This window comes from Salvelinus alpinus, chromosome 7, assembly GCF_045679555.1.
Source record: "Salvelinus alpinus chromosome 7, SLU_Salpinus.1, whole genome shotgun sequence".
NCBI classification, from domain to species: domain Eukaryota; kingdom Metazoa; phylum Chordata; class Actinopteri; order Salmoniformes; family Salmonidae; genus Salvelinus; species Salvelinus alpinus.
This window is the reverse complement of record NC_092092.1, coordinates 12,600,425-12,628,418: the sequence shown is the minus strand read 5'-3', so window position 1 is coordinate 12,628,418 and position 27,994 is coordinate 12,600,425. Positions and strand designations below refer to the sequence as shown.

Here is a 27,994-nt window from a genome sequence, read left to right as displayed (position 1 = left end):
ACATTTAAAATGACTTTAAAGTCTATTTTATTTAAAAACAGAAAAAAGTAAACAGCACTAAAATGTTTTATATTCTGTCCCCTGTACAAGTACAGATCATTGTGTCCTTAGTGTTGAGTAGGAAAAAAGGACACGTGTGAACAAAACAATAATTGACAGGGTGAGGAGATTTATAGGGGTAGTTCACAACAACAATCAATGTTTGTCAGAACTGATCACTGATGTAACAGAGTCGTCTATATTATAGAGGAGTCTATATTACAGAGGAGTCTATATTACAGAGGAGTCCATATTATAGAGGAGTCTATATTACAGAGGAGTCCATATTATGGCGTCTTTAGTGTAAATCATTCTGTAGGCCTCAATACCAACTGAATGGGAAACTGACAGACACCATATAAACTTGAGTTACAGTAGTTTGTGCCTAGTTTCTCTTCTCATTCATCTGGGATTGAGGTCTGATTCAGAGGGTTAAATGTGGAAGACACATTTCGGTTGAATGCATTCAGATGTACAACTGACTAGGTATCCCCCCTTTCCTTTCCTGTAGATCTTTTCCAAATGTATCCAATGTTGCCTACAAAACAGACCAATAAAATATGAGCTATCCACTAGTCAGTTTTTACAAACAATAACGCCTGACAAAAACGTGATGCCGCAAACTATCCCTTTAACCTAAGAGGAATGTAGTGCTGGTTTCTCATTCGTTCATAGCTGGGAGAAACACCAGCGCAAAACATAAAGTCACCAATGATGGTTCTACTTGACAACCTCACCCATCAACAGAGGAATGATCCTGTACAAAACCTTGGCTTGATGACAGTTCTCCTTATACAGCAGACTACTCTGAAGTCTCCCACCTCAGAACCTCACTGGATTCCATTCAGGTTCTTCTGGCACAAAATGGCTGCTGTCATTTAGCACCATAGAGATAGATAGAGGACTCATCATGGGTATAACCCATTTTAGCATGGGCATTGCCATCATCCACCATTTTAAAATAGGAATCCCCACCCAGTTGACTGCTTGACTATGGGTTGTAGCCTCAATGGTGCTGCCCATGCTGTCAGACGCTATAATGACACAGATATAAAGATGAGTCCTCTATCTATCTCTATGTTTAGCAGCCAGGTGGATGGTCCATGTTAGAGGAGATACCAAAACACAATGTAAGTTAAATGTGATGTGCTAGTGAGGATATGAGCTGTATAAATGCAATGTGTTGTTACCATTTACAACCTGCAGGGTTTATGGCAACAGTCATGTCCTCTTGAAGGACAATAACCATCATCATCTTCATACATATTGTTCCATATTCCTGATCAAGGCAGACAGACACATTATTTGGATACATATGTATGACCAGTTAGCAGAGTTCAGTCCATGACAGAATATTCTGATTCTCTTTGTCCACAGTTTGTAGAGTCCATTCATCCTACTGTTGACCAATAGGATAGAGACGTCGTACCCTTGATGAGACAATCCTTCAGCAGTAAAATTCCACTGGGGAGGGTAGAAAGTGTGTGTGTGTATTAGTCCAGTCTGAGAGCCTCTCTGTGCTGTTATGTTCTCCTAGATGTCGTTCTGTGTTGGGGAGAAGAGAGCTGCTAGAGATCCAGTCTCACTGGGCTCCACAATGTCCCTTTTCTCCAGCTTGGGCTTCTTAAAGAGAGATGGGAGATTTCTGATATGTACCTCCTTTTTAAACTGCTGGCCCAGAGCTTTCTGTGGAGAGGACAGATCAAATACAGTTACAATCTGTCTGGATAGAATGGTTGTCTTATTATAACTGAGTGTACAGGACCTATTTAATTCAACTTATATGAAAAATACTGCCAGCACTCGCCAACAAAGTATAACTTATATCATATAAATTATATCCATTTCAACAGTCACAATGGACGCATTTTGGACATTATTTTGTTATTAAATAATTCTAGGTCTTCTCAGCAGAAAAACATACAAGTGGAAGAACACCCCCATCTAGCTGTGGGAGGTGGTATTACCCCCACGGTGCCGGCAATGAGCTTCTTGAACTGGTCCTTCCTCTTCTTCTCTCCCACCTTCTGGGTGGAGCTGGGCTCCAGCAGCCGCTGGTCATACTGGTCCAGAGCCTCCAGATTGATGCTGGGGATCTGAGTCATCACACTCCTTAGCTCAATGTACCGTGGCCGCTGACCCAGAGAGGGAGGAAAGGTAGAGTTAGGAGGAAGAAGAAAGATGAAGGGAGGGAGTGTGAGCGAGTGAGTGTGTTACTCACCAGGTTGTCATATATAATCAGGGCCAGTTGTGTGAGGGCTGAGTTACAGACCTCGTGCTGTCCGTGCATCTGCAGTCCCTTCAGAACACTGGCATAGAACCATGTGACCGCCTCTGGCAGAAGGTTCCCCCCTACGACCTAAACAGAAGAACAGAGTCAGAGAGAGAGAGGATGTCGCGGCCGGGTAACAGCCTACCTGCCGCGGCCGGGTAACAGCCTACCTGCCGCGGCCGGGTAACAGCCTACCTGCCTCGGCCGGGTAACAGCCTACCTGCCTCGGCCGGGTAACAGCCTACCTGCCTCGGCCGGGTAACAGCCTACCTGCCTCGGCCGGGTAACAGCCTACCTGCCTCGGCCGGGTAACAGCCTACCTGCCTCAGCCGGGTAACAGCCTACCTGCCTCAGCCGGGTAACAGCCTACCTGCCTCAGCCGGGTAACAGCCTACCTGCCTCAGCCGGGTAACAGCCTACCTGCCTCAGCCGGGTAACAGCCTACCTGCCTCAGCCGGGTAACAGCCTACCTGCCTCAGCCGGGTAACAGCCTACCTGCCTCAGCCGGGTAACAGCCTACCTGCCTCAGCCGGGTAACAGCCTACCTGCCTCAGCCGGGTAACAGCCTACCTGCCTCAGCCGGGTAACAGCCTACCTGCCTCAGCCGGGTAACAGCCTACCTGCCTCAGCCGGGTAACAGCCTACCTGCCTCAGCCGGGTAACAGCCTACCTGCCTCAGCCGGGTAACAGCCTACCTGCCTCAGCCGGGTAACAGCCTACCTGCCTCAGCCGGGTAACAGCCTACCTGCCTCAGCCGGGTAACAGCCTACCTGCCTCAGCCGGGTAACAGCCTACCTGCCTCAGCCGGGTAACAGCCTACCTGCCTCAGCCGGGTAACAGCCTACCTGCCTCAGCCGGGTAACAGCCTACCTGCCTCAGCCGGGTAACAGCCTACCTGCCTCAGCCGGGTAACAGCCTACCTGCCTCAGCCGGGTAACAGCCTACCTGCCTCAGCCGGGTAACAGCCTACCTGCCTCAGCCGGGTAACAGCCTACCTGCCTCAGCCGGGTAACAGCCTACCTGCCTCAGCCGGGTAACCGCCTACCTGCCTCAGCCGGGTAACCGCCTACCTGCCTCAGCCGGGTAACCGCCTACCTGCCTCAGCCGGGTAACCGCCTACCTGCCTCAGCCGGGTAACCGCCTACCTGCCTCAGCCGGGTAACAGCCTACCTGCCTCAGCCGGGTAACAGCCTACCTGCCTCAGCCGGGTAACAGCCTACCTGCCTCAGCCGGGTAACAGCCTACCTGCCTCAGCCGGGTAACAGCCTACCTGCCTCAGCCGGGTAACAGCCTACCTGCCTCAGCCGGGTAACAGCCTACCTGCCTCAGCCGGGTAACAGCCTACCTGCCTCAGCCGGGTAACAGCCTACCTGCCTCAGCCGGGTAACAGCCTACCTGCCTCAGCCGGGTAACAGCCTACCTGCCTCAGCCGGGTAACAGCCTACCTGCCTCAGCCGGGTAACAGCCTACCTGTCGCAGCAGGGTAACAGCCTACCTGTCGCAGCAGGGTAACAGCCTACCTGTCGCAGCAGGGTCCAGCACACCATGGAGGCGGTGCGGTGACAGTTGCTGGTGTCCTTCCAGGACAGAGAGGTGAACGAGATCGTCAACAAGGTCATATAGATGTCCTGCAGAGGAAGAGAGTTCTGTCACACTGCCAGGGGTCGATGCTGTAGATCAGGGGTGTCAAACGCATTCCACACAGGGCCTAGTGTCTGTGGGTTTTTGGATTTTCATTTCAGTTAAGACCTAGACAAACATGTGAAGGTAGTTCCTTACTAATTAGTGACCTTTACTCATTCATCAAGTACAAGGGAGGAGCGAAAACCAGCAGAAACTAGGTCCTACATGGAATTAGTTGAACACCCCTGCTATAGATGTGTGTGTGTGTGTGTGTGTGTGTGTGTGTGTGTGTGTGTGTGTGTGTGTGTGTGTGTGTGTGTGTGTGTGTGTGTGGTGCCGACCTCGTGTTGGAGTAGACACTTCCCCAGCTCAGTCATCTCGCCTGTTGGCTGGGCTGGAGAGGCTGTGACTGCCTGGGACTCAGTGGACATCATCTCATCCTCTACAAACAATAGGACACAAAAGGTAGAACGAATGAGGGGGTGGACCCTGAGTGATGCTTTTCTTCCCTTGGAAACATGGAGATAAGTAGGGAATAGGGAACAAGTAGGGAATAGGGAACAAGTAGGGATCAGGGAACAAGTAGGGAATAGGGAACAAGTAGGGAATAGGGAACAAGTAGGGAATAGGGAACAAGTAGGGATCAGGGAACAAGTAGGGATCAGGGAACAAGTAGGGATCAGGGAACAAGTAGGGATCAGGGAACAAGTAGGGATCAGGGAACAAGTAGGGATCAGGGAACAAGTAGGGATCAGGGAACAAGTAGGGATCAGGGAACAAGTAGGGATCAGGGAACACTTACCATCCACATCCTCCTTATTCCCTGCTGGCTCAGGAACTTTTTTCAGTATGCAGGCGTGAGCTGAGGGGAAAGGATCAATGTTAGGAAATATGGCCACACTGAAATCCACCCCACATACCCCAACCCTAATCCACCCCACATACCCCAACCCTAATCCACCCCACATACCCCAACCCTAATCCACCCCACATACCCCAAACCTAATCCACCCCACATACCCCAACCCTAATCCACATACCCCAACCCTAATCCACATACCCCAACCCTAATCCACATACCCCAACCCTAATCCACCCCACATACCCCAACCCTGATCCACCCCACATACCCCAACCCTGATCCACCCCACATACCCCAACCCTGATCCACCCCACATACCCCAACCCTGATCCACCCCACATACCCCAACCCTGATCCACCCCACATACCCCAACCCTGATCCACCCCACATACCCCAACCCTGATCCACCCCACATACCCCAACCCTGATCCACCCCACATACCCCAACCCTGATCCACCCCACATACCCCAACCCTGATCCACCCCACATACCCCAACCCTGATCCACCCCACATACCCCAACCCTGATCCACCCCACATACCCCAACCCTGATCCACCCCACATACCCCAACCCTAATCCACCCCACATACCCCAACCCTAATCCACCCCACATACCCCAACCCTAATCCACCCCACATACCCCAACCCTAATCCACCCCACATACCCCAACCCTAATCCACCCCACATACCCCAACCCTAATCCACCCCACATACCCCAACCCTAATCCACCCCACATACCCCAACCCTAATCCACCCCACATACCCCAACCCTAATCCACCCCACATACCCCAACCCTAATCCACCCCACATACCCCAACCCTAATCCACCCCACATACCCCAACCCTAATCCACCCCACATACCCCAACCCTAATCCACCCCACATACCCCAACCCTAATCCACCCCACATACCCCAACCCTAATCCACCCCACATACCCCAACCCTAATCCACCCCACATACCCCAACCCTAATCCACCCCACATACCCCAACCCTAATCCACCCCACATACCCCAACCCTAATCCACCCCACATACCCCAACCCTAATCCACCCCACATACCCCAACCCTAATCCACCCCACATACCCCAACCCTAATCCACCCCACATACCCCAACCCTAATCCACCCCACATACCCCAACCCTAATCCACCCCACATACCCCAACCCTAATCCACCCCACATACCCCAACCCTAATCCACCCCACATACCCCAACCCTAATCCACCCCACATACCCCAACCCTAATCCACCCCACATACCCCAACCCTAATCCACCCCACATACCCCAACCCTAATCCACCCCACATACCCCAACCCTAATCCACCCCACATACCCCAACCCTAATCCACCCCACATACCCCAACCCTAATCCACCCCACATACCCCAACCCTAATCCACCCCACATACCCCAACCCTAATCCACCCCACATACCCCAAACCTATTAAATCTGGATGTGCAGCAGAACTAAATTCCTATGAACAGTTTCAAGGGACCAGATTGTTTCTTCTGGACAAAAAAACATGCTCAATATAGAAACTCCATATAAAGTGCTACTTAGTCGCTCCCTACATCCCATTAACCTGTCCTTTCTCCCAGAGTCTGGACTTACTGAGCAGGTCCAGAACCTCTCTGGTGACCAGACGAACCAGCTGTTCCTCCAGCATCTCCTGGGTCACTTGGTTCTCCTCACACGCCTCGTCCTCGTCATCCTCCATACTACACAAACAGAGGGAGAGGGAGGGAGATTGTCAACATGCCACCAGCACAGAAATAGAAAACCCATGCATTCAAAGTGACCACATCAAATGTAACTTTATTAGTCACATGCTTTGTAAACAACAGGTGTTGTTTACGAAGTGAAATGCTTACTTACAGGCTATTCTCAGCAATGCAGAGAAAGAAAAATTATAGAAAAATAATAACAAGGAATAAATACACAATGAGTAAAGATAACTTGGCTATATACACGAGGTACAAGTACTAAGTTGGTGTGCAGGGGTACGAGGTAATTGAGGTAGATATGTACATATAGGTAGGGACAAAGTGACTAGGCAACGGGATACATAATAACAGTAACAGCAGTGTATGTGATGAGTCAGTTAGTTAAATAGTTATCCAATAGCTACACGGACTAACTATTTAGTAGTCTTATGGCTTGGGGGTAGAAGCTATTCAGGTCCTGTTGGTTCCAGACTTGATGCATCGGTACCGCTTGCCGTGCGGTAGCAGAGAGAACAGTCTACGACTTGGGTGGCTGGAGTCATTGAAAATGTTTAGGGCCACCCTATGACACTACCTGGTATAGCCATATGCACTACACTCTGTAGCACATTGCGGTCGGATGACAAGCAGTTGCCATACCAAGCGGTGATGCAGCCAGTCAAGATGCTCTCAACGGTGCAGCTGTTGAAGTTTTTGAGGGGGGAGAGGCATTGTCGTGTCCTCTTCGGGACTGTGTTGATGTGTGTGGACAATGAATATAAGATGTAAGATGGAGCCGGAGAGGAAGGCAGACGTTTTACCTGTCCCCATCCTATTGTGTTTTTTTGTTTGTTTATTTGCAACTTATTGTTTTACTTATTTTGTACATAATGTTGCAGTACCGTCTCTTATGACCAAAAATAACTTCGAGACATCAGCACTGTGATTACTCACCACGGACTAGCAGAATCCTTTTTTTCCTTTCACGACTCTGACGAGTCCGACGCGAAGGATATACTGCTTTCTTGGGAACAGGCCCAGATCTCCGCGATTTGCGTGAAGAGGAGGCGGAGAAAAAGGTGCCAAAGGGCGGGCTGCCTTCTGAGAGTTTGTAGGCGATTGAATAAACCCCCACTTCCTTCCATTCTACTAGCAAACGTGCAATCTTTGGAGAATAAAATCGACGAGCTACGTGGAAGATTAAACTACCAACGGGACATTAAAAACTGTAAAATCTTATGCTTCACAGAGTCGTGGCTGAACGACGACACTATCAACATACAGCTGGCTGGTTATACGATGTACCGGCAGGATAGAACAGCGGCGTCTGGTAAGACAAGGGGCGGCGGACTACGTCATTTTGTAAATAACAGCTGGTGCACGATATCTAAGGAAGTCTTGCGCTATTTCTCGCCTCAGGTAGAGTGTCTAATGATAAGCCCTAGAACACACTATCTACCAAGAGAGTTTCTGTATTTTTCGTAGCTGTTTACATACCAACACAGTCAGAGGCTGGCGCAAAGACAGCATTGAATGAGCTGTATTCCGCCATTTGCAAACAAGAAAACGCTCACCCAGAGGCGGCGCTCCTAGCAGCTGGGGACTTTAACGCAGGGAAACAAATCCGTTTTACCAAATTTCTATCAGCATGTTAAATTTGGAACCAGAGGGGGAAAGAAAAACTCTGGACCACCTTTACTCCACACAGAGATGCATACAAAGCTCTCCCTCGCCCTCCATTTGGCAAATTTGACCATAATTCTATTCTCCTGATTCCTGCTTACAAGCAAAAATTAAAGCAGGAAGCACCAGTGACTCGCTCAATAAAAAAGTGGTCAGATGAAGCAGATGCTAAGCTACAGGACTGTTTTGCTAGCACAGACTGGAATATGTTCCGGGATTCCTCCGATGGCATTGAGGAGTACACCACATCAGTCATTGACTTCATCAATAAGTTCATCGATGACGTCGTCCCCACAGTGACCGTACGTATAGTTGAAGTCGGAAGTTTACATACACTTAGGTTGGAGTCATTAAAACAGACACCAGCAGCTAATGGATACCAACGAAGGAAGTTTTTTCTGATTTCAGGAAGGGCCTTTAATTTTGGGTAGGTTAAGGCCTGAACGTCACGGGAATGGCTAAGACTCAGGCTTATAATTAATGGCTGTGCAGGGCTCTAACGCATCTTACCTGACAGTACTCCGCTGGTTGATGATCTGCCACCTGAGGTTGAGTCTCTGTACAAATAAACAAAGAGACAATGTCATGTGATACGTCCTGTTATTACTTATTATTATCATCATCTCAATGGTAACTGATTTCTAGTGACTATGACAGCAGTGATCAAAAAGACTGATAATCCAAAATAAGCATGCTCTGAGTTCTTGATCAAACTCAGAGATCAGTTTATTTATTTGGAAGTTGTACCACAGCTAACCTTTAATGTTACGCGAGTACTTTACTTGATTTATTTATTTTTAATATACGCAAAGAAGCTTTCCTTTTTGGTGTATTGCTTCACAGGAGCAAGGAGAGAAGTGTTAGCTCTGACCTGAAGCATGTAGGCGAACAGGGGGCCCAGTAGGGGGCAGAGCAGACTGTCGTAGTACTCCTGAGGACACGACAGCACCAGCTGCTTCAGGAACACCCGTACACACACACACACACATTAAGGAGCACAGATTGATTGAATAGATAGTGGACATGTAATATCAGTGGCCATGACTATGCCGCAGTGTGTGCTTGATTTCATTTGTTTTACTCCATTCTCTATGTTCAATAGGGGGAAAATGTGGTTGTAATTGATCACCCAAAAAACCTGCAAGAGGGATACTTGGTTCACAATGACAGATTATTTTTTAGGCTGAAGAAAATGTTGATTGAATTAGTCAAGAGCTTCTATGTGATTGGTAGCCCTGATGGGCCAATAGGATAGAAGGATATGGAGCATGGGGCGGAGTCTGTGGTCAGGCACGTTGTCGAGGGAGATTAAGGCGGAACCAACGATCTGTTCAGCCAATCCATCGATGGTGTAGAAGTCTTGATGCAATGATAGGCCTGCATTCCCCAGGATATGGTAACTAGAGAGAGGAGGGTTATCGAAGATGGTGGATAAATGAAGATGGTTCACTTAGGTTGATTACCATTGAAAAAATAATCAGTTCCGGTCTGCTTAACGGGGTGGCTCTCCCATAGACACCAATACGATAGCAGCTTAGTTCATTGACTTCCATTGAACCAGAAAAAAGTGGGATGTATCACTTCCTCTTCCGTCTCTGGGGTCATGTCTAGAGAGCATACAGCTTATGGCAAATTTGACGTTAAAAGTAGATTTTTTGGGGACATTTTAGCTAATCCTAACCCTTTTCCTAACCCGATACGTTAATTCTCCTAACCTGATACGAAAATTCAATTTCGACATAAGCTGTAAACCATCTGGTCAAAACTGAGAAAGAGAGAGAGGGTTGGTAAGCAAGAGACAGCGAGATTGTGTAGGAGTAGTGTGCATGTGTGGAGAAGGAGAGGAAGCAGAAGACTATCCACAGTGAGGAACTCACCAGTTGTCATAGAGGGTACAGAAGAAACCCTGCATGCGCTCTAGATGAGTCTTATACACTGGAGAGTCATAGATGTCCAGGACTGGCTGTGTAAGGCCTACAGGTCAAGACACACAATAATCATGGAGGTTTATCAGTGTATACTAAAAGCAGAATCAATGAGTTAGCAATGCCCATCTCAAGCTAATATATATATTTATTTATTTTTAATTCGAACATTCAGGCAAGTTAGCTGGCTAACTCATTGATCCTGCTATGTAGTATATCCCTCAGGGGTGAAATTATATCAGGTTAACACCTTGTGGTATAGAGTTTCTAAACCAGTACTGTGCAGAACCAGTGAATCAGTGTGGTTCCTCTTACCTAGAACCACCTTCCTCTCCACCTCGATCACCTCGTAGGCCCTGGAGAACGTCTCACTCAGACGACACATGTTCTCCGGCAGGAACAGATTGTTGTGGGTTCTACAAAGAGACATTATCATCCTCTTAATCATCATCACACACACTATCATCATGTCTCTGGACCTACGCATTGCCAGTCATACCCTGGATCTAGTTCTCACGTGGAATAAATATTGTGCATCTAAATGTTATTAGGTTTGAAATCGCAACAAATAATCTGTTTAGACCCCAAACAAAGATGATCAAAAGCCGTGCTATAAATTCTCAGACAACCCAAAGATTCCTAGATGCCCTTCCAGACTCCATCTACCCAAGGACGTCGGAATACAAAAATCAGTTAACTTCTTATGGCTGCAGGGGCAGTATTGAGTAGCTTGGATGAAAGGTGCCCAGAGTAAACGGCCTGCACCTCAGTCCCAGTTACTAATATATGCATATTATTAGTAGTATTGGATAGAAAACGCTCTGAAGTTTCTAAAACTGCTTGAATGATGTCTGTGAGTATAACAGAACTCATATGGCAGGCAAAAACCTGAGGAGAAATCCAAACAGGAAGTGAGAAATCTGAGGTTGGTAGGTTTTCAACACAGTTCCCGTTGAAATCCCTTTGAGATATGAATGAAGTTGCACTTCCTAGTGCTTCCACGAGATGTCAACCGTCTATAGAAATTTGAATGAGGCGTCTACTGTGTTGTGGGACTGAATAAGAACAGAATGAACAGGTGTCTGGCAGTCAGCCATTTTCTGGTCATGCGCATTCCACATGATATCCACTTGCGTTCCGTTCCTCCACAAGACACAAAGGAATTCTCCGGTTGGAACTTTATTGAAGATGTTTGATAAAAACATCCTAATGATTGATTCTGTACTTAGTTTGAAATGTTTCTTCGACCTGTAATAACTTTTTTTGTCCGAAGTAACGCTCAACCAGAACGAGCGTTTGGATATGTATACCAAACGCCTAACAAAAGGAGGTATTTGGACATAAATAACAGACATTATCGAACAACACAAACATTTATTGTGGACCTGGGATTCCTGGGAGTGCATTCTGATGAAGATCATCAAAGAGAACATTTATCATGTAATTTCTGTTGACTCCAACATGGCGGCTAATTTGACTATTGTTCTGAGAGCCGTCTCAGATTATTGCATTGTTTGCTTTTTCCGTAAACTTAATGCAACACAGCGGTTGCATTAAGGAGAGGTATATCTATAATTCCATGTGTATAACTTGCATTATCATCTACATTTATGATGAGTATTTCTGTTGAATCGATGTGGCTATGCAAAATCACTGGATGTTTTTGGAACTAGTGAATGTAATGCGCCAATGTAAACTCAGATTTTTTTATATAAATATGAACTTTATCAAACAAAACATACATGTATTGTGTAACATGAAGTCCTATGAGTGTCATCTGATGTAGATCATCAAAGGTTAGTGATTCATTTTATCTCTTTGTGCTTTTTGTGACTCCTATCTTTGGCTGGAAAAATGGCTGTGCTTATTGTGGTTTGGTGTGACCTAACAATCGTTTGTGGTGCTTTCGCTGAAAAGCATATTTGAAATTGGACACGGTGGGATTAACAACAAGATTACCTTTAAAATGGTATAAGACACATGTATGTCTAAGGAATTTTAATTATGAGATTTCTGTTGTTTTGAATTTGGCGCCCTGCACTTTCATTGGCTGTTGTCATATCATCCCGTTAACGGGATTGCAGCCCAAAAAAGTTAACCTGTCTGGCCCCAGCGTTCCGCTAGCGGAACTCCGCCCACATTCCACTGAAAAGGCAGAGCGCGAAATTCAAAAAATATTTTTTAGAAATATTAAACTTTCACACATTAACAAGTCCAATACAGCAAATGAAAGATACACATCTTGTGAATCCAGCCAACATGTCCGATTTTTTAAATGTTTTACAGCGAAAACACCACGTATATTTATGTTAGCTCACCACCAAATACAAAAAAAGACAGACATTTTTCACAGCACAGGTAGCATGCACAAAACCAACATAACTAACCAAGATCCAACCAAACTAACCTAGAAACAACTTCATCAGATGACAGTCCTATAACATGTTACACAATAAATCGATGTTTTGTTCGAAAAATTTGCATATTTGAGGTATAAATCAGTTTTACATTGCAGCTACCATCACAGCTACCGTCAAAAATAGCTCTGAAGCAGCCAGAGTAATTATAGAGACCAACGTGAATTACCTAAATACTCATCATAACTTTTCTGAAAAGTCGATGGTGTACAGCAAATTAAAGACAAACATCTTGTGAATCCAGCCAATATTTCAGATTTTTTAAGTGTTTTACAGCGAAAACACAATATAGCATTATATTAGCTTACTACAATAGCCTACCACACTACCGCATTCATTCATCAAGGCACATTAGCGATAGCAATAGGCACGTTAGCGAATAAACCAGCAAAAGATATTAAATTTCACTAACCTTCATAAACCTTCCTCAGATGACAGTCCTATAACATCAGGTTATACATACACTTATGTTTTGTTCGAAAATGTGCATATTTAGAGCTGAAATCCGTGGTTATACAATGTGGTAACGTAGCATATTTTTCCCAGAATGTGCGGATATTTCTATTAGACTCTCACCTATTCTGACCAAATAGCTATTCATAAACATTACAAAAAAATACATGTTGTATAGGAAACGATAGATCCATTAGTTCTTAATGCAATCGCAGTGTTAAAATTCTAAAAATATCTTCATTACGACATAAGACTTAGTTATGGTAAGGGAATAACCAAAACCTGAGCGCAAAGCTACTAGTACACAGTTCGACAGATATATGTAATAGCATCACAAAATGGTTCCTACTTTTGCTGATCTTCCATCAGAATGTTGTACAAGGGGTCCTTTGTCCAGAACCGTCTTTGTTTGGTATTAGAACGTTCTTTTTCCCTCTTGAATTAGCAAGCACACTGGCCAAGTGGTGCTAAGCTCTCCTTCGTGAACAAACGCAGACAACGCAACACGCCTAACGTCCCGAAAAAATTTCAATAATCTAATAAAACTATATTGAAAAAACATACTTTACGATGATATTGTGACATGTATCAAATAAAATCAAAGCCGGAGATAGTATTCGCCTATAACGACAGCTTTCCAGTAGGCAATAACAGGTCCCTCCACGCGCCTTGCAGAAAACAGGAAATGGCGTACACGTCGTTCCAAGAGGGTTTATTCCACCTCAGACCGAGATAATCAACTCATTTCTTCTCTCACTTCCTCTTGACATCTAGGGGAAGGTGTATGACGTGCACGTATAGTCATACGTATCATGCCCATTTATAGGCAGGCCCTTGAACACAGCATCGATTTCAGACTTTCCACTTCCTGGTCAGAAAGTGTGCTGCCAAATGAGTTCTGTTTTACCCACAGACAAAATTCAAACGGTTTTAGAAACTAGAGAGTGTTTTCTATCCAATAGTAATAATAATATGCAGGGCCTCCCGGGTGGCGCAGTGGTCTAGAGCACTGCATCGCAGTGCTATGCTGCGCCACCAGAGTCTGGGTTCGCGCCCAGGCTCTGTCGCAGCCGGCCGCGACCGGGAGGTCCGTGGGGCGACGCACAATTGGCTTAGCGTCGTCCGGGTTAGGGAGGGTTTGGCCGGTAGGGATATCCTTGTCTCATCGCGCTCCAGCGACTCCTGTGGCGGGCCGGGCGCAGTGCGCGCTAACCGAGGGGGCGGGTGCACGGTGTTTCCTCCGACACATTGGTGCGGCTGGCTTCCGGGTTGGAGGCGCGCTGTGTTAAGAAGCAGTGCGGCTAGGTTGGGTTGTGCTTCGGAGGACGCATGACTTTCGACCTTCGTCTCTCCCGAGCCCGTACGGGAGTTGTAGCGATGAGACAAGATAGTAATTACTAGCGATTGGATACCACGAAAATTGGGGAGAAAAGGGGATAAAATTTAAAAAATAAAAATAAAAAAAAAATAATAATAATAATAATATGCATATTGTACGAGCAAGAATTGAGTACGAGGCCGTTTAAATTGGGTACGATTTTCCCCCAAAGTGAAAACAGCGCCCTCTGTCCTCATCAGGTTAACCACCAGACGGAGGACCTAAATTTAACTTTGCGTAATACCCTAGATGCAGTTGCACCTCTAAAAACATTTTTTTTTTCACAAGTTAGCTCCCTGGTATTAGAGGTCAACCGATTATGATTTTTCAACGCCGATACCGATTATTGAAGGACCAGAAAAAGCCGATGCCGATTAATCAGACCATTTTTATAACAATACTGAATGAACAATGAACACTTATTTTAACTTTATATAATACATAAATAAAATCTATTTAGTCTCAAATAAATAATGAAATATGTTCAATTTGGTTTAAGTAATGCAAAAACCACAGTGTTGAAGAAAGTAAAAGTGCAATATGTGCCATGTAAAAAAGCTAACGTTTAAGTTCCTTGCTCCTGTCTCCTAGAGATGAACGTACTTTGGTGCGAAAAGTGCTAATCAATCCCAGAACAACAGAAAAGGACCTTGTGAAGATGCTGGAGGAAACGGGTACAAAAGTATCTATATCCACAGTAAAACAAGTCCTATATCGACATAGCCTGAAAGGCCGCTCAGCAAGGAAGAAACCACAGCTCCAAAGTCACCATAAAAAAGCCGGACTACGGTTTGCAACTGCACATGGGGACAAAAGATCGTACTTTTTGAAAAAATGTCCTCTGGTCTGATGAAACAAAAATAGAACTGTTTGGCCATAATGACCATCGTTATCTTTGGAGGAAAAAGGGGGATGCTTGCAAGCCGAAGAACACCATCCCAACCGTTAAGCACAGGGGTGGCAGCATCATGTTGTTGGGTCTTTTGCTGCAGGAGGGACTGGTGCACTTCACAAAATAGTTGGCATCATGAGGTAGGAAAATTATGCGGATATATTGTAGCAACATTTCAAGACATCAGTCAGGAAGTTAAAGCTTGGTCGCAAATTGGTCTTCCAAACGGACAATGATCCCAAGCATACTTCCAAAGTTGGGGCAAAATGGCTTAAGGACAACAAAGTCAAGGTATTGGAGTGGCCATCACAAAGCCATAACCTCAATCCATTAGAAAATTTGTGGGCAGAACTGAAAAAGCATGTGCGAGCAAGGAGGCCTACAAACCTGACTCAGTTACACCAGCTCTGTCAGGAGGAACAGGCCAAAATTCACCCAACTTATTGTGGGAAGCTTGCAGAAGGCTACCAAAAACAGTTGACCCAAGTTAAGCAATTGAAAGACAATGCTACCAAATACTAATTGAGTGTATGTAAACTTCTGACCCACTAGGAATGTGATGAAAGAAATAAAAGCTGAAATAAATAATTCTCTCTACTATTATTCTGACATTTCACATTCTAAAATGAAGTGGTGATCCTACTTGACCTAAGACAGCATTTTTTACTAGGATTAAATGTCAGGAATTGTGGAAAATTGAGTTTAAATGTATTTGGCTAAGGTGTATGTAAACCTCCGACAACTGTATGCTGCAACAGTCTACGTGCCGGCGGGCTAGGATCAGTCTGTCCTATCTGGTGAAATTCTCCTGTCTTATCTGGTGTCCTGTGTGACTTAACTTCTTTGGGACAGGGTGGCAGTATTGAGTAGCTTGGATAAAAAGGTGCCCAGAGTAAACTGCCTGCTACTCTGTCCTAAAAGCTAGAATACGCATGTAATTAGTAGATTTGGATAGAAAACACTCTGAAGTTTCTAAAACTGTTTGAATGATGTCTGTGAGTATAACAGAACTCATATGGCAGGCAAAAACCTGAGAAAAAATCCAACCAGGAAGTGGGAAATCTGAGGTTTGTAGTGTTTCAACTCTTTGCCTATCCAAGATACAGTGGAAATGGGGTCATATTGCACTTCAAAAGGCTTCCACTAGATGTCAACAGTCTTTAGAACCTTGTTTGATGCTTCTACTATAAAGGAGGGGGGAATGAGAGGGGATTGAGTCAGAGGTCTGGCAGAGTGCCACGGGCTGGTCACGCGCATTTACATGAGGTAGATTGCGTTCCATTGCATTTCTGAAGACAAAGGAATTCTCCGGTTGGAACATTATTGAAGATTTATGATAAAAACATCCTAAAGATTGATTCTATACTTAGTTTGACATGTTTTTACGAACTGTAATATGACTTTTCGTCTGAACTTTCGCCTGGACCTGCCAGCACGTCGTCAGTTTGGACGCACGAACAAAAGGAGGTGTTTGGACATAAATGATGGACTTTATCGAACAAATCAAACATTTATTGTGGAACTGGGATACCTGGTAGTGCATTCTGATGAAGATCATCAAAGGTAAGTGAATATTTATAATGCTATTTCTGACTTTGTTGACTCCACAACATGGCGGATATCTCTTTGGCTTGCTGGGCTCTGAGCGCTGTACTCAGATTATTGTGATTTTACCGGTAAAGCTTTTTTGAAATCTGACACAGCGGTTGCATTAAGGAGAAGTTTATCTAAAGTTCCATGCATAACACATGTATTTGCATCAACATTTATAATGAGTATTTCTGTAAATTGATGTGGCTCTCTGCAAAATCACCGGATGTTTTGGAAGCAAAACATTACTGAAAGTAACGCACCAATGTAAACTGAGATTTTTGGATATAAATATGAACTTTATCGAACAAAACATACATGTATTGTATAACATGAAATCCTATGTGTCATCTGATGAAGATCAAAGGTTAGTGATTATTCTTATCTCTATTTATGCTTTTTGTGACTCCTCTCTTTGGCTGGAAAAATGGCTGTGTTTTTCTGTGGCTATGTACTGACCTAACATAATCGTTTGGGGTGCTTTCGTCGTAAAGCCTTTTTGAAATCTGACACATTGGCTGGATTCACAACAGCTTTAATTTGGCTTTAATTTGGTGTATTGCATGTGTGATTTCATGAAAGTTTAATTTTTATAGTAATTTATTTGAATTTGGAGCTCTGCATTTTCACTGGACATGTTACCTTGTCCCAGACTTACTGTTTTCCATCCTCTCGCGCTCCCTCCATCCCACTTGCTGTCTCAACCTCAATGCTCTGCTATAAAAAGCTAACCCTCTACAACCACTGATTATTGTTTGACCCTGCTGGTCATCTATGAACGTTTGAACATCTTGAAGAACAATCTGGCCTTAAATCGCCAACCGACAGAGCCAGAAAAGGAATGGCCACCCCTCAGAGCCTGATTCCTCTATAGGTTTCTTCCTAAGTTTGTGCGTTTCTAGGGAGTTTTTCCTAGCCACTGTGCTTCTACATCTACATTGCTTGCTGTTTGGTGTTTTAGGCTGGGTTTCTGTATAAGCACATTGTGACATTGCTAATGTAAAAGGGGCTTTATAATTACAGTTGATTGATTACCATCACAAAAACTATCATCAAACATTATCATCATTCCAAACACATGCACACGCTGTCTTCATCTCCAACACCCCCACCCCCTCTACACATCCCCTTACCTGATGAGGGCGAGCAGGTTGGGCAGCAGGGCCAGGACCTGGGGGGTGCAGGGGTTTCTGTAGATTGGGGCTCCAGAAGGGGTGTAGCCCGCCACGAAGCCCCCTGCCTTAGCCTCCTCCAGGTCAGCCGGCCAGCGGGCCCTCTTCACCACCCCCAGGATGGTGTATACACAGAAACTCAACTGGAGGGAAAGAGGGCAGGGTGGGGGAGAGAAACAGGGAATAGGACACTTTCAATATACAGTAGTTGATGTTTTGGCAGGACTGGCAAGCCTGACATCACATAGAAAGTTTTAGCACTTAGCCATGAACACACGCACGCGAACACACACGCGAACACACACACACACACACACACCTACCTACCCGTGACCTGTTGATGCCTGTTGTGTGGTCTGTGCCTTCAGCCATCAGCTGATCAGCACCAACAAAAGCCAGGAACAGAGCAGGTTCCAACAGTACCCTGATAAACACAGAGAGGACAACCATTTATATTATACATTGTGTGTGCGTGTATAGCGTGTGTATGTGTATGTACACATGTTGTTTGCGCGTGTTACGAAAATCAAGTTGCTTGCTTATTGAAAACCACTTCCTAACACACGTGACAACACTCCTTGACAACGTTCCAAAGGTTACCAATTGGATGACTCCATCCGTGACATTTCAAGCCAGCTTTGGAGTGAGCTTACGTTCTTAACTCTAGTACACACGCATGTGGGAGATAGGTAGCCTAGTGGTTAGAGCGTGGGCCAGTCACCGAAAGGTTGTTAGATCGAATCCACAAGCTGACAAGGTAAAAATCTGTCGTTCTACCTCTGTTCCTAGGCTGTTGTAAATAAGAATTTGTTCTTAACTGACTTCCCTAGTTAAACAATGGTTAAATAAAAATAAATAAAAGTGTGCCTGCAGTGAGTGTGTGTATACACAGTTCAGTGTGTATAGTGTGTGTACATACTGCCTCATCTCGTCGGAGGTCCAGCGAGCGGCCACGGTGGCCATGAGCTCCTCCAGGAAGGCCTTCTGCTTGGTGTAGTCTTTGAACTGGTTACTGATGAGGACCAGAGCCTCTATCAGAGCACACTTCTCCATCTGGGTCAACAGGGCCTCGTTGGAGAACAGCTTCTTCACCTGATTATACAGTATGTCAAAACATGGCTGCAGAGAGAGAGATGTACATGATGAAAACACACAGACATCGCCCCCATACACACTTGTAAGAAGCAATAGATTGAAGTGATAGTGATGAAACACAGTTGACTATTTAAAGCATTGGTTCCTTTCTGCTGCACAGTGCTGGATGAGCAGTCCTCTAGGACTGGGAGAAATGTGACCGCGGACACATACCAGAATGAACCATGGGTAATCTCGAGACATCTTGATGATGGAGGAGCAGGCGTGTCTTCTGACGTTCTTCACCGCACGCGTCCGTGGCGCCTGAAAATGACATCACAGATCAGATTGATGATTGTGTTAACTCGAAATGACACAACGACAAGGATACAGTTTAACAAAGTTTACTGTATGAACACACTACAAGGTAGCCATTCCACTCAAGGCTAGGTCCATCAACAACAAGACTTCCCGCGCAGACGCACTCTTGACTGAGTGATAGCCCCGTAACAGAAATATAGGGATACTTAAAACATGAACATAACAGATTGGACCGAATACTTGGCCTCGGATACCTATTATTTTTATACAATCCCAAAGAACACACATCTGTCATCCCTCCTAAGAATATTTAAGACGGCTCACCTTGCTCTCCTCTACCACCTCAAATGTGATGGAGGCAAACAGCTGGGAAAGAAAAAACAACAGTTTAACACCATCCACATGAAGACGGAGAGATTATAGATTGGTGTGTACACGTTTGGGTGTTCACCTTGTAGAGGACCTGAGGCAGGAAGTGAGGTCGGTGTGTGACGAAGGGGAAGAGGGAGGAGAGGTTGGTGAGGACACAGGACAGGATGAGAGGGTCTTGGGTGTTGTAGTTCAACACTGCCTGTAGCAGCTCAATGCCCTGATCTACTGGCAACTTCTACAGAAAGGGCAGAGAAACACCACAGAGTTAGGGGTTCGTCATCATCATTTCCTTTCATTACATTCATAACACTTGTTTATGTTCTTGAGCCATGGGGAAGAAAGTGTAAATCAATGGTTTTGTCTTTCAACAATACCTACAAGTAGTAGCTGTTGCATTGTTGCCATCTAGGGAACCCGACTGGTGGCGTTCACACTTTGACCGTCTTTGGATAGCGTATCACCCTCTCTACCCCTCTAACTCTCGGCTGTGTGTATCCAAAAGCATTCTGTTTTGCTTCCTCATACCTCAACCTCTACGTTCTTGAAGATCTGTCCCACAACACTCTCTGTGAAGAAGGTCATAGCATCCCACTGGACCGCTGACGGAGACAGGATAGAGCACAGCCCCTCAGCCATCTTAGCTGGAAACGAGGAAGAGAGAGAAGACAGGAGGGAGGAGGAAGGGAGAGAGACAGGAGGGAGGAGGAGGAAGGGAGGAAGAGAGAGAGAAGACAGAGGGAGGGAAAAAGGTGAGAAGACAGAGACAAAGTCCATAGTTAATAATGCTAATTATCTAATTAGTTAACAGGCACCACCAGTATCAATCCCTTTCAGAGAGTTGTTACGAGAATTCATCTAAATGTGTGTGTTACGGGTGACCTAGAGTGAGAATTCATATCATCCATATAAAGAAGCATTTCCTTTATAAGAACCTCAACTCTCTACTTCCTCTTGATACGGGTTAACTCTTGATTTGAGCAGTCAGCTCAGATGACCTAGAAACGTACTAATGGCTCTAGTCCACAGCCTCTCCAGTAATGAGCCCTACACCTACTCTTGTGGTAGTCTGACTGCTGTGGCTGACAGCGTGTTAATCCCACAGGGACTCCAAGACACTGTTTCATACTGACACATTTATCATCACACACAAGACCCCCCCTTCCCAGATCTTCAGTGAGCCACAGTCAAGAAGCTGGACGTACACCCAGTGGTCCCGATGTCAATGGGTGTACTGATCTGATACTGCAGCCACTCTGCTGCAATCTGGAAGCCCTCCAAGGGAACGACACGACACGCGTTCCGGACCGCCTCCCCCTGCTGCGCTCGGAAGGCTGGAACACATCGGAACACAAGCATCAGGGTCGTGATCGATAGGAACAAACTGGAGAGAACATTCTTTGATAGCAAATAAATAAATAATATTACATATTAAGATTGCATAAATCCAAGTTATTCAAATAAAATAGGAGTCACATTGCTTACAGTTGAAGAAGGAGTTGAAGTCTTCATCACTGTCGAAGTCATGACGGGAGTACTCACAGCTGGGACTGTCGTTCCTGGAAGGGAAACCAGTCTAACAGGAGGAGCACGAGAACACAAAGTCATAGAATTAAAGAACCCACCTTCCCAAAGCATGTAGAGAAACAATATAAATAGTGGAGAAGCTCAACCTTTTGGTGTACTTGTCATTACTTATCATAGTTTGTGTGTAACTCAATGAGTCCTTCACTTGCTCATTTTTCTAATGAACATTTTGATACTTTTAATGTGCACCTGCACAAAGTCTTGGATGCACGTATGTTGTAGCCTGTCTCACCTTGACTAGGTTGGTCATGGTGGCTCTGAAGTACTTGATCATCATCTGGATGATGACAGGATCCTTGGAGAGAATCTCATGTCTGAATAAGGTTCCCCATGTGATCTGGGTGGAAGATCTTAGGAACTGGTGGGGAAAGAAAATAAATACTTCAGTTCAGAGTAGAATAGATTATCAGAACAGATCAAAAAATGAAAGAATAAACCTGTCAACGTTCAGTGCTCGAAACCCAGAATTGACAAAGGGAGATATGGAGAAACAGTAGTGTTAGATAGCTGTATGGGATTTGAATCATGAGCCTGTGGCTGGTACTTTACTGTAACAGTTGGTAACTCACCTGGCTGGTACTTTACTGTAACAGTTGGTAACTCACCTGGCTTGGGTGAGTGGTGAAGGCCAGGAATGCTTCTGTGTACTTGCTGAGGTTTGCAGGTACATCTACCTCCACATCTGAACCCTGCATTAGAAATACATAAGACAAAGGACAGATTCATCAAGTACTATAAATAAATACATACATAAAACAATATAGTAAATAGATGATCGTAATCAAAGACAGTGCAGACAGACTCACCACTAAGAAGCAGAGTTGGCTGCCAAGGGAACACAGGACCTGACAAAGCCTCTTCAGGAAGATGTAGTGTCTCTCCACCACTGGCCTGGGGGGGGGTCAAATCAAACTTGATTTAAACACAGCACACTTCACAGAAAGAAAGAAAAAGAACAGGCCATATGAGCTCCAATGCTAATGCTGAATATTAACCCTGTTCTGGAGCAAAACAACATAAGACTGCTGGGCAGGCACTGACGTTGAACACCAACATGTGTAGGCTACTCACTGTGTCGGAGAGGATTTGTTGCATGTTGCTGCTCCATCTGCAGACCTGTAGCCACAAACCAATGAGAATGAGAAGCCAGAACGAGCTAGAAATGCTTCTTTGTAAAGCCTTATGGGTGACGAGGGGAATGGTTACTCACTGTGCTGCGGACAAGATGTAGTGCATGGCGACGTCATCAAACAGCACCATGAGCGGCTTCCTGTCCTCCAGCTTCCCCTGTGGAGACACCAGGCACATTTAAAAAATATATAGATATTTCACATTTATTTTACCAGGTAGGCCAGTTGAGAACAAATTCTCATTTACAAGATAAAGCAAGGCAGTGCGACACAAACAACAACACAGAGTTACACATGGAATAAACAAGCGTACAGTCAATAACACAATAGGAAAAAAAAGAGTATATACAGTGTGTGCAAATGGCGTGAGGAGGTAAGGCAATAAATAGGCCAAGTAGCAAAGTAATTACAATTTAGCAGATTAACACTGGAGTGATAGATGAGCAGATGATGATGTGCAAGTATAAATACTGGTGTGCAAAAGAGCAGAAAAGTAAATAAAAACAATATGGGGATGAGGTAGGTAGATTAGATGGGCTATGTACAGCTGCAGCGATCGGATAGCTGCTCAGATAGCTGATGTTTAAAGTTAGTGAGGGAAATATAAGTCTCCAGCTTCAGTGATTTTTGTAATTCGTTCCAGTCATTGGCAGCAGAGAACTGGAAGGAAAGGCGGCCAAAGGAGGTGTTGGCTTTGGGGATGACCAGTGAGATATACCTGCTGGAGCGCGTGCTACGGGTGGGTGTTGTTATCGTGACCAGCGAGCTGAGATAAGGCGGAGCTTTACCTAGCATAGACTTATAGATGACTTGGAGCCAGTGGGTCTGGCGATGAGTATGAAGCGAGGGCCAACGAGAGCATACCGGTCGCAGTGGTGGGTGGTGTATGGGGCTTTGGTGACAAAACGGATGGCACTGTGATAGACTACATCCAATTTGCTGAGTAGTGTTGGAGGCTATTTTGTAAATGACATCGCCGAAGTCGAGGATCGGTAGGATAGTCAGTTTTACGAGGGTATGTTTGGCGGCGTGAGTGAAGGAGGCTTTGTTGTGAAATAGGAAGCCGATTCTAGATTTAATATTGTTTAATATGAATTTGGAAGGAGAGTTTACATTCTAGCCAGACACCTAGGTATTTGTAGTTGTCCACATATTCTAAGTCAGAACCGTCCAGAGTAGTGATGCTGGTCGGGCGGGAAGCGAACGGTTGAAAAGCATGCATTTGGTTTTACTAGCATTTACGAGCAGTTGGAGGCCACGGAAGGCGTGTTGTATGGCATTGAAGCTTGTTTGGAGATTAGTTAACACAGTGTCCAAAGAAGGGCCAGATGTATACAGAATGGTGTCGTCTGTGTAGAGGTGGATCAGGGAATCACCCGCAGCTAGAGCGACATCATTAATATATACAGAGAAAAGAGTTGGCCCGAGAATTGAACCCTGTGGTAACCCCAGACTGCCACAGGTCCGGACAATAGGCCCTACAATTTGACACACTAAAGTCTGTCTGAAAAGTAGTTGGTGAACCAAGCGAGGCAGTCATTTGAGAAACCAAGGCTGTTGAGTCTGCCGATAAGAATGCGGTGATTGACAGAGTCAAAAGCCTTGGCCAGGTCGATGAAGACAGCTGCACAGTACTGTCTTTAAGACGTTAAGGTGACACAGCTGTTTTCACAGCCCTGTGACGTACCTGACTAGTACTGGCCATTCAGTAGCTGTAGAACTCCATTTCACATTTCAACAAATATATTTTTTCTTTATTTAACTAGGCAAGTCATTTAAAGAACAAATTCTTATTTACAATGGCGGCCTACCCCGGCTAAAACCGGATGACGCTGGGCCAATTGTGCGCCGCCCTATGGGACTCCCAATCACAGCCGGATGTGATACAGCCTGGAATTGAACCAGGGACTGTAGTGATGCCTCTAGCACTGAGATGCAGTGTCTTAGACTCGGGAGCCGTAAACAAATATCTTGTCCTGTCCTAGAAAGGGGTGTGCCTGCAGTAAGGGGAGTGACTGGACATAAAGGGGCCTGTCAGGTCCTACAGAGCCTGTCTGCAGTAAGGGGAGTGTCTGGACATAAAGGGGCCTGTCAGGTCCTACAGAGCCTGTCTGCAGTAAGGGGAGTGTCTGGACATAAAGGGTCCTGTCAGGTCCTACAGAGCCTGTCTGCAGTAAGGGGAGTGTCTGGACAAAAAGGGGCCTGTCAGGTCCTACAGAGCCTGTCTGCAGTAAGGGGAGTGTCTGGACAAAAAGGGGCCTGTCAGGTCCTACAGAGCCTGTCTGCAGTAAGGGGAGTGTCTAGTACTGTGCACTAACCTTGCGGCTGATGGCGATGAGCAGGCACTCGGCAGCCTCCAGCTGCAGCTCTGTCTCACTGAGCAGCAGACACAGCATCTCCAGCAGGCGACAGTTGTCATTGGTGAGGTGGGCCAGGGCCACCCAGTCTATGTAACCTGCCAGGGTGTTCAGAGCAGCCACACCTACACGACAGTGGGCCTTGGCCTAACCGGGGGGAGAGGGGCCAGGAAACAGAGGGAGGGAAGAGGAGGAAGGAAGGAGTAGGGAGGGGAGAGATGGGAAAAAGGGGGTAGGGGCAGAACAGAGAAGTCTCTTTAGCTGGGTGTCTAAATGTAAATATAATACATTAGAATATATATTGTAGTACATCTAAAACACTCCTTCCTACCTGCAATTCTTGGCCTGGTATTTTTTTCTGGAAGAGATACAAAAAGGTAGCGCATATCAATAAAAGAGGTGAAAAATACTGCCGCAAAAAAATATTCACCATGAGACAGACAAGGGTAACCATTGTCTGTTTACCAGTTTGCGGTACTCGTCGACGTGGAGCTGCAGGATGGTGAGCAGGAAGCTAAAGATGCTATCCATGTTCTGGGTGAGGGTCTGCTGGATGTCCCTGCGGCGCTGGGCGGGCAGGGTCTGGAAGGTGATCACGTCCTCCGCCAGCCGCAGCAGGATCATCATCACCAGCTCTGTCTGGGCCTCCTGGGGGAGGGAATGAGGGAGGGAGAGGGAGGAGGGAGTTGACAATCTGATCGCAACAACTTTATTTGTATACTGTAATGTACTCTCCAATTGAATCAATTGATGTTTTGAGCCCTGAAAGTTGCTCCGGGGGGGGGGGCCTTGGCAGTTGACACCCGCCAACATAACAACCTAGGGGAAACACTGAAATGGAAAGTGCTGACTCACCCCTATGCTGGTGAGTGCCTCCATCTCCTTGAGCATGTCAGGCCAGTGCTGAGGCCATTCTCTCTTGATCATCTCCACTATGATCCGTGCGAGAACGTCCTTGATGTGACTCTCCTCCTCCAGGATCGGATAGGTGCCCTGCAGAGAGGAAGTGTGCCAGTCAGGGAACGGACTAGTCTCAGCATATTAATTAATATACACCTAACAGATCACGCAACAATGCGGAATTTGTTGGTTTATTTCTACTTTTTATTTTACTATATTTGCTATTCGGTGGACAGACCACCATTAATTCCCTTCATCATCTTGTCTGCCACATACCTTTTCTAGAAAAATAGAGAAACAGGGTGTTTATCACCCAGACAGACTTACAGTTGACAACAGCCCCATGGCACAGTTCTTCAGCTGGACTTTCTCCTGCTGTGGCATGTTGTTCCATCTGAACCTATTCTCAACATGAAGAAAAACAAGGTTTTGGGGAACACATTGGCAGGACTCGTCCAGTCCACATGTGTAGGGAAATATCTTGATGACAATGATGGAGCGGCAGGTAATCTAGCGGTTAAGGGCATTGGGCCAGTAACCGAAAGGGCACTGGTTCGAATCCCTGAGCCAACTAGAAAAAAATATGTTTATGTGCCCTTGAGCAAGGCACTTAACTTAAGCAAGTCACTCTGGATAAGAGTGTCTGCTAAATGACTAAAATGTAAATGTACAGAACTGAATCATAAAGCCAAATATACTCATGAACTCACTTGATGACGTGCTCCAGTATCTGTAGACCAAAGTGCCTCACCACTGGTGTTTGGGCTTTATCTGCTAACTGTAGCCCACATGGAACACAGAATGGACACTTCTCTTTGAATTCTTCACAAAACTGAAGAGAAAAAGAGACACGATGGACAAGTTAATAATATGCACTCACTCAATTAGCTACCTTGACGTTTGAAACATCAAAACGGGGAACTTGCAATGATATCAGTCATAGTTATAAATATAATTTAGATTTACAAAGAAGTGACTTAGGAGAAGTCAAAGATTGCTACTGTAACTAGTAAGTAGCTGCTGGCAATCTAGCAAGACGCTCTCAAAACACTGAATAACTCAAGTTTATTCAACGCAATCAATATGTCTAGGATAAATTCTTGGCATAAGTGATCTTGCATTCAGTTTGAGTGCATCAGGCATCGGTAATGGTTTTGCACAGATATCTAGGTTGCTACCGGTGTGCAATGAATGAAATCTGCAGCTGGCAACGTGATGGGAATGGCATGTTAGCCATCTGACGTTAGCTAGCTAGTTAGCTAAATGGCTAGCAAACTACGCCCATTGATTAATCCATGCAATAGACATAGTAAAATGCCACGATCGACGTCTATAATGCTAAGTTATAACTAGCTAGCTATGTATTTGTATAACACAGCCCATTCTCAGTCAAGTAACCACATCGCAACTGGGAAAGCTAGCTAGCTAGCTGACGCCTTAACAGCTAACGTTAGCTAACTAGCATCTAGCCATCAAGGTACCTTTAGGGCCTCCAGACGATATATTTGACTAGATTCAGCGTCCATCATCACGTTAACAGCTTTGATGAGGTGATCACACATTTCAGACACTGGTTCACCCATGACTTTGAGTAGCGTCTTCAAAAAGTGAGATGAATGCTAACGGTACTTCACTTTGCAAAACACCTGCAGAATGGGTAAACTGCACGCGCTTCGATAATTCACAGCATGTACACATGCACAACGTGCTGCGCATGAACGTTCCACAAAATAGGTGTGGAACTTTGGGACTTGTAGTTTTCTTGGCTGAAGGTGGGATTCCAGAGCAAAGTGACAAATGTCACTGTCTCTGATAAAAAATACACATGCAAATACTTAATTTCAATGAAATGATTGTGTCAGCACAAAGAAAATGCCTTAATTTGGTCTTTTGAAATGTGACTTTTAGGCCAGCCTTCATTCCCTCCAGCCTTCCTTTATCTGGCCGAGGCACAAGTATCAAATCAAATCAAATCACATTTTATTTGTCACATGTGCCGAATATAACCTTACCGTGAAATGCTTACTTACAAGCTCTTAACCAACAATGCAGTTCAAGAACTAGAATTAAGAAAATATTTACTAAATAAACTACAGTTTTAAAAAAAAGTTTTAAAAAGTAATTGACTGTGTGTTTCATTTGATTTGGTCTTCCACACCACGTCAAGCTATATAGGCCTACGCCATTCAACTGTTTTAAACCGCCATGTACAACTGCTCTTAGTAGGCCTATGTGTA

At 45.2% G+C, this 27,994-nt stretch overlaps 1 protein-coding gene across 1 annotated transcript; it reads right to left on the bottom strand.

Annotated features, from left to right (window-relative positions):
- Positions 1-10: 10 nt before the first annotated feature.
- Positions 11-27,462, bottom strand: LOC139580475 (exportin-5-like). The gene is made up of 33 exons (XM_071409209.1): positions 27,239-27,462; positions 26,468-26,589; positions 26,085-26,157; positions 25,713-25,850; positions 25,323-25,505; positions 25,189-25,215; positions 24,819-25,004; positions 22,581-22,657; positions 22,442-22,486; positions 22,177-22,261; positions 21,976-22,059; positions 21,603-21,728; positions 21,269-21,359; positions 20,989-21,117; positions 20,312-20,427; positions 19,866-20,021; positions 19,739-19,780; positions 19,328-19,417; positions 18,939-19,138; positions 18,347-18,443; positions 17,981-18,162; positions 10,433-10,533; positions 10,070-10,166; positions 9,457-9,592; positions 9,064-9,162; positions 8,703-8,749; positions 6,418-6,524; positions 4,737-4,796; positions 4,276-4,376; positions 3,832-3,939; positions 2,261-2,398; positions 2,007-2,174; positions 11-1,725 (listed from the first exon to the last, which is right to left on the bottom strand). Exons 1-33 carry the CDS (start codon positions 27,338-27,340, stop codon positions 1,573-1,575), a joined length of 3,666 nt encoding a protein of 1,221 aa, XP_071265310.1. The 5' UTR covers positions 27,341-27,462; the 3' UTR covers positions 11-1,572.
- Positions 27,463-27,994: the final 532 nt, after the last annotated feature.

Bases quoted from the DNA above. Each gene is read 5' to 3' on its own strand.
- LOC139580475 (XM_071409209.1), bottom strand. From the start codon at position 27,340: ATGGGTGAACCAGTGTCTGAAATGTGTGATCACCTCATCAAAGCTGTT. The intron at 21,118-21,268 runs GTAAGCAATGTG...GATGTGTTCCAG, and splicing joins CTTCAACTCCTTCTTCAACT to CCTTCCGAGCGCAGCAGGGG. The intron at 10,534-17,980 runs GTAAGGGGATGT...GTCTCTTTGTAG, and splicing joins AACCTGCTCGCCCTCATCAG to AACCCACAACAATCTGTTCC.